General features: G+C 35.2%; 1 protein-coding gene across 1 annotated transcript in view; it reads right to left on the bottom strand.

The window, feature by feature from the left end:
* sorcs3a (sortilin related VPS10 domain containing receptor 3a) overlaps window positions 1-9,438 on the bottom strand; it is a 282,904-nt gene extending 273,466 nt beyond the window's left edge. The window contains exon 1 of the mRNA XM_067402597.1: window positions 8,730-9,438. Within this exon, the coding sequence (XP_067258698.1) occupies window positions 8,730-9,416 (687 nt within the window). The 5' untranslated portion in view covers window positions 9,417-9,438. The remainder of the gene's footprint in view (window positions 1-8,729) is intronic.
* Window positions 9,439-12,086: the final 2,648 nt, after the last annotated feature.

Here is a 12,086-nt window from a genome sequence, read left to right as displayed (position 1 = left end):
TTTGAGACTCAATGTATGTCATTTCCATGAACTGAACTCTTGTTAATTAACTATGCCAAGATAAATTCAATTTTTAATTCTAGGGCACCTTTAAAAGTTTGGGATGAGATGTTTTGCTTTAAACTGATCTCAAATGACAGTACAGACAAAATATTTCTATTTCAAATAAATGATGTTCTTTTGAACTTTCTATTCATCAAAGAATCCTGAATAAATACTTTCCATAAAAAAAAAATAATAAGAAATGTTTTTTGAACACCAAATCACCATATTAGAATGATTTCTGAAGGGTCATGTGACACTGAAGACTGGAGTAATGATGCTGAAAAATTAGCTTTTCATCACAGGAATAAATTACATTTTATAATAGAAAATATTTATTTTTAACTATAAAAATATTTCACTATATTACTGTGTTTAATTTTTGATTAAATAAATACAGGCTTGGTAAGCATAAGATACGTCTTTATGCACAATAAAAGTCAGCACTGGCTATTCATTGTTCATTAAATGTCATTTTACATATGCGTATGCGTGGCAAAGATGCCACTTGTTTTGTAGAATGACCCAATTGTTGCACTAGCCAAAGTACCTTAGTTTGAGTATAATTTATTTAAAAGGCAGAATTCAATATTGCCTGGCTAAGCATCTCCTTTTTTCTCAGTCTATGTATACAAAGAAAACATGGGCCAGGTCCAGCAAACTATCACATTAGCAAATGATACACAGTATCCTTCTGAAAAAGGGAAACTGAACACTCAACTTGTTTTGTGTGCAGTGTTTTGGGCCAGAAAAGCAAAAGACTTGCCAGAGAGCAAACAGTGAAGCTGTCAGAAACAGTAATAATGTTAATGCAGCATATTTTGATTTTAGCCAGCAGTGAAGATAAGCTAGGAGATTAGTTTTAATTAGACAGTGTGTGGATAGACTGCTGGTTCTAGGGAGGAATCTGTCAGCATTAGTCTACATCACAAGAAGCTGCAAATGAACATGAATCACACTCATGAAGTCTCCATCTACCAAACACACATGAACGTACAGAGTGTCTTGAGCTGACCGTGAGCGTGTAGCCGGTCTACGGTCATGTCTTATTCATCCATCTTTTCCCCTGATTAAAGTGTGTGGGAGAGACACTTTCAGGGCACATGTACGCTCACTCTGAGAGAGGACATGACCATGGCCCGGATGAACTCTGTGGCTGCATATACACACTACAGCCGACCACTTTTTAAAGGGGACCTATTATGCCTATTTTTACAAGATGTAATTTAAGTCTTAGGTGTCCCCAGAATGTGTCTGTGAAGTTTCAGCTTAAAATACCTCACAGATTACATTTATAAATCCATGTTGTAAATACCCATTTATGACTACAGTCAAGAACAGACCGTTTTTGTGCATGTAATCAAAAACAATTCTTATCTTAATCTGGGATTTTTCCATCATTGTTACATGACAGACGGACTCGAACTAAATCCCGTAGCAGATCTAGACAGGTGGAGCTGGGGGAGGTGGAGGGGTTTCTCTGATAGCGCACTGCAGTACTAGAGTAAACACTGAACCAGACCATTTAAATGTTGAGCAAGTAATCTCATTGGCTGCAGGATCAGCAGAAACCAATCAGCAATGATGAGATTGCTTGCTGACTGCATCAGCCTGCACCCTCTAGAGCTTCATGAATGAACTAGATATACATACAATATAAATTTCCCTGAATCCTAACACATCTTCCAGAGCACCATTTCCTTCTGCAAGTATCTGATAGCACCACATTTTAAAGTGATTTCAACAAGATATGTATTTGATATCATAGCAGAGTTTTTTAATCTACCTCAGAGCGTAGATTGTCACACAGCCTGTCTATGTGAGAGAGAGAGAGAGAGAGAGTGCTGAGCGGCCCAGTGGGGAAAAAAGTGTTTAACGCAACAGAGATGAAACCAAATCACATCTGACACTCTGTTATATCAGTGTAATTAACATAGGGGGACAGATAGATGCAGAGACACCCTTGTTGCTTGCTCTGGTTCAGCGGCCAAGCGTGTGATTATGCCGGAGTGTTCTCGTCTCTAGTGGCTCCAGCACTTTCACTACGTCTCCCCACCAATGGATATAATGGCTACATTTAAGCAGCTTGTAAACTGACTCTTCCCGATTCTCATCCAGTAGATGATGCTTTTTGTGATGAATGAGGATTTGTCGGATATGTTAATGTAGTATGCTCTCTGCACACAAAGCTTGGAGTGTTGAATATTAGGGAGATAAATGGCATATAAATGAAAAGGTAAATGAAAGGAAATGAAATTTTTGCAGTTCTGAATACAAAAGATGGTGACACTGAGTGTGTTGACGTATTCATGCATTCCATAATTGTTGATTTCGCCAAAAATAAACAGCTTTGAAGATATTTAAAGGTGAACTGAAAAATGTATGTGCCACTTGCATCACCTAATCTAATTTTATAAAAATATAGAATAATACAAATAAATATAAATACATACATTTGAGAGATGGGGAAATCAATGCACAAATGGTTTACTTATTTGGTCTAGCAAAAAAAAAAAAAAAAAACTCCACCTTTAGAATTTTTCCACTTTTTTTTAATTGTGTATCCTAAAACAAATGAGTCTACTTTACTTGGAGGAAGCCAAGTGTAATTTTGTTCACAAATCATGGAAAGTCAGCCAAAACCAGGTCTCCAAAGACAATCCTGGAGATAAATCCCCTGACTGTACCACCAGTTCTCACTAAGAGGACCTCAGCTGCAGAAAAAATGGTCCGGGAAACTAATGTGTAAACACTAATTGGCGGTTGGGGGCATATACTACATTAGGATAGCTAAATTATTTATGACATTCCATAGCCTCCTTTACTAGTAATTAACATCCATGCTAAATAAACAAACCTCTTTACAATGCATTAGTGGCATTAAATCATATTCAGGAGTGCACAAGGTTGTTGAAGATCTATCTTGCCATTCATGAGTTGTTGGGAAATGAATGAGTTTGGCTGGCTAAGAGGGCTTAAAATATTAAAATGTTTTTGAAAGTCAAGTGTTGAGGTAATAAACAATTGAGTAGTCACTGTATGTCCATCTATCCATCTTTATAAATACTATATATATTAATAATATATTATACAATCGTATATACACTACTGTTCGAAAGTTTGGGGTTAGAAAGATTTTATAATTCTGAAAGAATTTATTTTCTGATTACATTTATTTGATTAAAAATACAGTAAAAATAGTAATATTGTGAAATATTATTACATTTTAAAATAACTGTTTTCTGTTTTAATACATTTTAAAATGTAACTTATTCTTGAATTTACTCCAGTCTTCAGTGTCACATGATCCTTCAGAAATAATTCTAATATGCTGATTTAGTTGCACTTTATTTTAGAGTATGTGCACTTACATGTAATTACAGTGTACTTACCTAAGAAAGTACTGGGTAAGAAAAGGTAACTACATGGGTTAAGGTTAGGTTTAGGGGTAGGTTTAGGGTTAGTACCTAGTTATTACCTATTTATTGCAGTTGTTATAATAAGTACAAACTATGTACATGGAGAACAGGACTGTAAAAGTGTCATTGACGAATAAGGTTTTTAAAAAGTGAAAAAAAAAAAAAAAAACCCCAATGGAGATATAATTAATTTTGAAGTTTTATTAAGTATTAATAATGAGATTATGTGATTTTTATAATCAATTAGCACTGCTTTTGTCATTTACTGACAAAATGTCACCAAAAAAGTAGTTCGGTTTAACCAAACGACACTTTTGGTTATACCGAATGACGATATATTCAAACAATGCTAACAGGTTGATATCTAGCTAGCTAGCAAAATGACAATCAAACATTTTATATGTAGTAAAAGTTTTTAAAATATTACAACATTTTCCATGTTTTATAGTAGTTGTACTGAATGACCTGATGTTTTGGGACATGCGTATGATCAAGTGAAAACATGAATTTTTCAAATAGTTAACAGAGAGTTAGTTACTTTGCTTCACACAATATACATTTATAAATTTTAAGATATTTTAACCACAAATGAAATGGCTGTATTGGCCTTTGGACGGTTAAACCGAATGACCTTTTGACACTTCAAAATCTTTAAAATACCTTTATATGTAGCAAAATATAATTAAAACTTTTTGGATTCAATAAAAAGAGATCTAGTTGTACTACCTTACATACTTTGGATGTCATATCTTTGTTTTTTATTATTATTAAGGCCTTTGGACAAAAAAAATGACCCAAAATAAAGTGCTACCAAAATTTCTTCTTATTATGATCACATTAAAAACAGTTGTACTGCTTAATATTTTTGTGGAAATCGTGATCATTTTTTCAGGATTTTTGATTAATAGAAAGTTCAAAAGAGCAGTATTTATTATGTCTTTACAGCAATTGAATACTATATTAAAACTGTCAAAACAAAACAAGCAATATTAACTGTGAACAAGGATGAACAAGAAAACAAATTACTTTTCTTGTAATTTCAAGTAATTTCTGTGCTACCGAACACAATATATATGCAGAATATATTAATTTAAAAAATATCATCGTTCAAACAACCAAACCTCATGCTATTAGTTGAGCAAATGGAATGGCAGGCCTAGTCGGGCTGCTCAAAGAGACAACACTTTTGTTCTGTCACTAGTGGGACCATTTCAACTTTAAAGAAGGCGCAGTTTTTGATATTAAAGTTGACAATAGTGCAGTGGATTTAGCAACTGCCACTGAAAGAGCCATCAAAGACAAGCAGACAATAGTATTCATGCCCAACAAGTGTTTTCACCAAACACCCCCTGATACATGTCAAGCCTCCCAACAAACTAAGACAGAAACCAAAAGGATGTGTCTCCCAAATGTACTGTAAATAACCCTATTATGAGCCAACATCATTCAACACAAAAGGACAAATACCTCCAGGCAGGACTTCTGGAGCATGGTGCGTTATATAAAGACTGTATAAGGAGAACAGATGGTTTGAAAGAGGAGTGAAGGAGGTCTTAGATGTGAAACGTTGCAATGCTGTTTTCCCAATTCACACAGCAATCGAGATTCACACCAGGAGAGAAGCAATTCCATATCAGAGAACCGCCACTGTCCTTCAAACCGATGAAGCCATTCGGATTTAAAAACACAACCAGATGGTCCAAAATAAATTGTAATCAGATATAGTGATTTTTAAACCAACAAACCAATGCCAAGTTCTTGCCGTTGACCCCCATGTTTAGTGAATCTCATGAAGGTGCAAATATAACAGCACCCCTCTTCAGGGAAACACTATTTGACAAACCTCATTTACTGCTTGTATTTTATACTTAGACTTTCAGTGAGCTGTTTCAAAGAGATCCTTGGTGCATATGACAATAGGGTCTATAAGAATGACCCAATCTCAGTGAAGCAGGACTACATCAAAATCCATTCGTGCATGCCAGGCTTACAAGTTGGATCTTATGCAAATCAGATGCTTTATTTTCCTTCTGAATGCATGACATCAAAAGCATGATGGGACATGTGAATCATAAAATAAATAAATTACATTTAGCCTAAGCCTCAAAACACCAGTGATACACTTCAGTGGAGTGGATCCATTTCTCCACCTAGTCAGTACTTCTCTAGAAGGTGAAATATCTCTTAAAATGGTGAGACACACTAACAGTCAAAGGTGTAGACAAGACTTTTTTTGTATTATTACTTTTCCCTAATTTTAGAACAATAGTAAATGTTGAATTAAAATTAGCGTGACCAAAAGTTGTAAAAAAGAAAAAGAAAAAAAAACAAGTGAATTTTAGCTTCTGAATTCTTTCAGCCGACTTCATATTGGGATGATATTTAAACAGTATTGAAAGAAATTCACATGTTAGCTGGGGACTTGTTGGCTGTAAACTGGTGTAATTCATCCATATAAAATAATAAAATAAAATATCAAATAAAGTATAATATAATAATAATATTTCTGATTTGTAAAGGAATGTATATGTAGGGACAATTAATACTTGTCTACAAAAGTAATTTTAAGTATTTATTTAAGTATAAACCTACTGTATAGCTCAAAAGGTTATGGTAATAAGAAGCTAATTTAGTCATGTGCATCCAAACTTTTGACTAGAAGTGCCTCCTGAAGAACACAGTGAGGAATATCCAACATAAGAGCAGTGATTGAGACCAGTGAGCTGCAAATATTGCATAAAAGCCTTTGTATAAATAACATTATGCAAAATATATTTACTTTACATGTACCTGCTAGGAAAAAACAATCAAATCACACATTCTGCCCTTGCACTCTTCATTCATCTCTCATAAAACCTCCAGCCAATGAAGACAAAGCTCTCCAGCAGGCATTCAAGCAGGGAAATCACGCTTGAGTAGGCAATCCCAGAACAGGACAAAATCTTTCAAAATGGCCGCCTCAGTCCTGAAAATAATTATAGTAGATTTACAGCTGCGGGGATGAGGGACGGGACCTGCCGGGCAGTAACCCCGGCTTAAAATCGCTTTGGCTGTTTCACTGACAGCTACTAAACAAGTTAATAAAGCTGGATGTAATATTTCTAGACAAGGCCTGAAAATAAAGGACTATCTGTTTTGATCTATTGTACTTTTTTTGTGCAAACAGGCACAAAGAAAGACAATAATGGATGAGGTGGTTCCTGATTTGATAAGGGTGAGCCATTAACCCCCAGTTTCACAGACAAGTCTTAAGCCTAGTCCCAGACTAAAATGCATTTTTGAGCTGTTTTAACTGAAAGCAACTTGTACTGCCATATCTTAAAATATGTCAGTGCCATTGTTTTGTCTCAAGATGCACATCAGTAATGGTTTTTTGTTGTTGTTTTTGTTTCTAAGGCATGTTTTAAAAAGCTACTTACATGCCCTTATTGAACTAAGGCCTAATCCTGGCTTAATCTAAACCCTGTCTGTGAAACCAGGTCTTAATTTTTAACTGAGTCTGATTCATATAATTTCACTTCATACCACTGGAGAGATTACTTCACATATACAGTCTGGGCTTAAATGAGAAAGCAAAGAGAACCTGTGGTAGAAATATCCTCTGCCTGTTGCTTCAAATTATCACCCTGGGATGATTCTGACTAAATCACTGGTCTTTAATCAGTTTCCCAAAGCCAAATACAATCCTTAACTACACTATATATATATATATATAAAAAAGAGAGAATTGTTGGTTTAACTTAAAAAAAAAAGGAGTTACCTGGTTGCCTTAAAATTTTGAGCTCACTGAAATTAAAAAATTGAGTTAATACAATGAAGGTGATTGGTTTAATCAACAGAAACTCACAATATTATGCTATCTGAACCACATTATTTATCTAAGTTGATTTGACAAAAGAACAAATGTTGTGATAAATCATGAACATAATTGTTTACAGTGTGAGCGAAAGGTGAAAGCTGATTCTTGATCAGTAGCTGCAGACTTTATAGATCTTGTACTGAAAATACATTATATTCTACATTGTAAAAACATTCTTAAGTATAAGAAAGTAGTATATTTTTAAGTCCCAATAATGCTTCTTATTTAAAATTATATATCCACATTTAAATTAAGTCAAGAAAACCTTGCCCTTCTCCATAAAATCTCTTTGCTGTCTCATCCTGCTGATATCTTCTATAAATAATATAATATAATATAATATAATATAATATAATATAATTAATATAATATAATATAATATAATATAATATAATATAATATAATATAATATAATATAATATAATATAATATAATATAATATAATATAATATAATTAAAGTACAGACATGAAAATATCTTTCAAAAAAAATCACCAAAAATCTCCCCTTTTTTTCTCCCCTCTATCTCTCTCGCTCATATCTCTCTTTGTTTCACTATCATCAAACACCACCTGTCTGTAACAAAATCCAAACATTCAGGCAATACTCTGCAGACTTGCTTAAGTTCCCAGTTCTGTTTAACTTTTAGCATTTAAAGACAAGGTTATTGTTTGCCCATGTGCCTCAGTCTATAAAATCGACTAGATGGATCTCTGAATTATTGAGATGTGAAGTATTATAAAGTCTCCTATCTTGCCAATCCAGAAATCTCCAATCCAAAAACACAGACAGTATGGCAGCCAGGAGGCTCTAGCCAACAACCTGCTCTACAAGCAAATCGTTTTACTCACAAAAAATATACCAACAGTGCAGAAAGATCCTGCATTTGCAGACTTTACTCCAGCAGATTTAACTGAATGTTATTTCAAAATAAACTCCCAAAGATGAATTATCATTTCCAGTGAACATAATCTTAGTAATACATTCCAGCTCTTCGCAAGAGGTCTTATTGTGCTTGATCTCTTTCATGCTTCACAAACAGGTGGTTAACACTGTGAACAGGCATTTTCTGTAAACATTTAGATTATCTCTGCTGAAAAGACTAAGCTGGTTTGCTGTTCTTAGCTGATTTAAGAGGGTCTCCCAGCCTAGCCAAGCTGAAAAGTGCCAAAATCCCTGTAATAACAGCCTAATCAGATAGCTTAGATTGGATGAATATGGTCTTTTCAGTAGGGATGTTTGAGTGGGGAGCATTTCAGGACAAGCTGAGCAAATGCTCATTATAAATGTCACTATGGAGTGACATTCAGCGAAGTTGTCAAGAACCCATGGCAGCAAAACAAGACAGCATGGACTAGACAGCTGAATAGCAAGAGTACTGCACAGAAGTACTGGATGTTGCGGACTTACACTGCTGTTTTTTCCAGACCAGTACACGACTGCGTGGTTGTGCGCGGAGTCTCCAGCCAGAGCAAAAGTGCTGCTGGCCAGTTTGGGTTCGTCTGGTCTGGAATCCGATACTCTGGCATCATGCTCATCATCCTTGTTCCAGCGAACTTCGGCGCGTTTACTCTGTCCGTCCACCCGCAGACCTGAGGTCTTTCTCTGCTCCTCCGAGCGGGCATCAACGCTCCGCGCGCTCTCCACAAACTCGGGCACGCTTCTTTTGACTCTCTCTGATGTCTCGGGTTCCAATTCGGAAACACTTTCCACATATTCATCCGAAAACAATTCTTCATCTAAAGCGGACTCGGTGAAGTTCCCTAAAGGCGCACGGGAGTTTATCCCCTCAGCGTTTCTTTCCAGTTTCGGCGCAATCCTTGGAAAACCATCCGCCTCTCGTCCAGTGGGTACTCCAATATTAGGGTAAAGAACTGTGATCAGCTTGGCTTTCTTTTGATCCTGTCTCGGATATTTCCCAGAATCAGGCGGGTCACGCAGATGCTCATCCCCTGCGTAATTCACTTGCATTGGCGACATACATGGCGCGCAACTTATATCTGCCTTTGCGTTTGGAAAAACATACACGGAGGAAAGAATAAGCCAGGTAGAAAGAGTAAAGTGAGCGCCAGGGAATACACCCAGACCGGTCTCCATCGTTAAGAGAGATTTTGGGGAATGCTTCTCCCCTCCCTCCGACTCTCAGACGCGCAGGGAAGCAACTCCAGCGAAGTGTCGGGTTTTAAAGAAGTGCTCCTCAGCTACACCGCTCACGTTCAGGGATGTGATGATGGAGTAAGGCAGCACATAGGGGAGGTACTGAATCCAATCCAAGCCGCTGCTGCGTCTAGGGAGAGTGAGAGAGAGAGAGAGAGAGAGAGAGAAGCGAGTTGGGCATAACGACATCGTGCATATTACGGTTGAAAGTCATTATTTTTATATAGCGAATTGCATTAAAATTTAGATCTACTCAAAAAGTATTTTGCTTATCCACAAATAAATATAGGCTACTGGATTACCGGTTTACTACTTCAGCATTTCTAATGTAGCCTAACCTACATAAATATGCAAAATGTATTATCTATCTATCTATCTATCTATCTATCTATCTATCTATCTATCTATCTATCTATCTATCTATCTATCTATCTATCTATCTATCTATCTATCTATCTATCTATCTATCTATCTATCTATCTATCTATCTATCTATCTATCTATCTATCTATATGAATATATATGATAAATTATTATTACATATATTATATATTTATATATATTATATACATATATGAATAAATTAAATTATGTGTGTGTGTGTGTGTGTGTGTGTGTGTGTGTATATATATATATATATATATATATATATATATATATATATATATATATATATATATATATATATATATATATATATATATATATATATATATATATATATATATATATATATATATATATATATATATATATATATATATATATATATATATATATATATATATATATATATATATATATATATATATATATACATATATATATATATATACATACATACAATGTATGTATGTATGTATGTGTAGCCTGTATATAAAGATAGGCTATATATATATATATATATATATATATATATATATATATATATATATATATATATATATATATATATATATATATATATATAGCCTAAATATTATGCTAGACTATGGAAAATGTTATAATTTAAAAATAAATAAATAGGCAACACAAATAATGCTGCCTTCACCTGCCTTCGGAATTATCGTAAATACGAGTTTCCTAGTTAAAAATTGCACATGAACGCCCTCCCTTTTCGAAACTTGAATGCGATGAGCTCGTAATCACGACTTCAGAAGTGAGAATTATCAAATTTCCGATAGCACGTGAAGGCAGCATTATTGTAGTTCATGTGAACTGATCCAGTTCTCAAGTTCAACTCACTAATTTAATGATTCAGTCGCAGCGGTTAGAACTCACTTGAGTGGAGGACTAGACAATTATTTGCTATTGTATGACTTCTGAAGACTTGAGACTTGACACCTACCCTACCACAGTCATGTGGACCACCTTTATGGCGAGTGTGCATCCTTTTGGAGGCTTAACTATAATTCATTGTCGAAAAGACCGGCAGGACTGAATTCAACATTCTTCTGAGGAACACAAAACAATTAATACGGATTTGGAACGTGTAAATGACGACAGAATTTTAATGTTAGGTTGAATTTTTCCTTTAAGGCTACCTGTTTGCAAAGCCCTTGAGTGACGCTAACTCGTTTCACATTGTATACAATTCTATTGCATTATACCTAATAACAGTTTCTGAAAACGTGTTGTTTCTTGTGTGTATCACTAAGAAAGAAGAGGAGGCAGATCTTAGGTTTGGCACGTGCACGCGCGCAGCAGTGACATTTATTCTCCTGTCATCCACGCGTGCGAGGATGCTGTGACTAGACAAGGCGCTCTATGTTGACAGGGACAAAACTGCAGGAGCTCAGCGTGGATAACCAACAGTCCTCACACATCAGCGCACATGGGCTGCAACAGCAGGACACCTTTCTTCGGCAGAGATAGGAGTTTTATGTTGTGTGTGTGTGTTGGGGTCAGCTTTTGCATATATTGTGGAGACCAAGATCGTTCCAAGTGTAGTGAAACACCTAGATCAGCGGACTGTACTAAATACTAAAATACTAAATAATTTTGTGAGGGTTAGATTGCAGAGGTAAAGTTAGATGAGATAGTAAAGATGAGATATAAAATATTACTAGCTTATAAAAACATTAATAATAAAAATTCTCACCATCGTAAAAGCAGTTGGTTTGCAATTGCAATTTGGCCCCAGTAGTTTACTAAATTTGACACAATCCCTCTTTTGCGATGTTGATTCATTATAAAGAGAATTCATAAAGCATTTTTGTTGTTGTTGTTGTTGTTGTTTTAAAAATGCAAAAAGTCTAATAACAGTAGAGGATCTCATTTGGACAGCATGTTAAATGTGTGTGCAGTTGTGTGAATGAATTGCAATAATTTGGCATGGCCAGTCAGAAAAACCCTAAAATACAGTGAATTTCTCTGCTCTTCTGCAGCCCTGGGGAACAGAGAAAATTGTATTGATAACAGCTAAGCGCTTAGCATATGATACACATTCACTCAAATTAGAAGGAAGATGGATTTTTGCCCTCTCCTGCTGTCTCGACACTAACCCCTACTGGTTACATTATGCTGCAGATTACAGCTGGGCTGAGGTGACAGAGTATCTGCAGGCAGGTGTCGGAAAAGGCTTTTAATACAGATCTGAAATGATATTTA

Source organism: Chanodichthys erythropterus, chromosome 12 (assembly GCF_024489055.1).
Source record: "Chanodichthys erythropterus isolate Z2021 chromosome 12, ASM2448905v1, whole genome shotgun sequence".
Taxonomy (NCBI): domain Eukaryota; kingdom Metazoa; phylum Chordata; class Actinopteri; order Cypriniformes; family Xenocyprididae; genus Chanodichthys; species Chanodichthys erythropterus.
The sequence above is the reverse complement of the archived record's forward strand: the minus strand, read 5'-3'. Positions and strand labels throughout refer to the sequence as shown.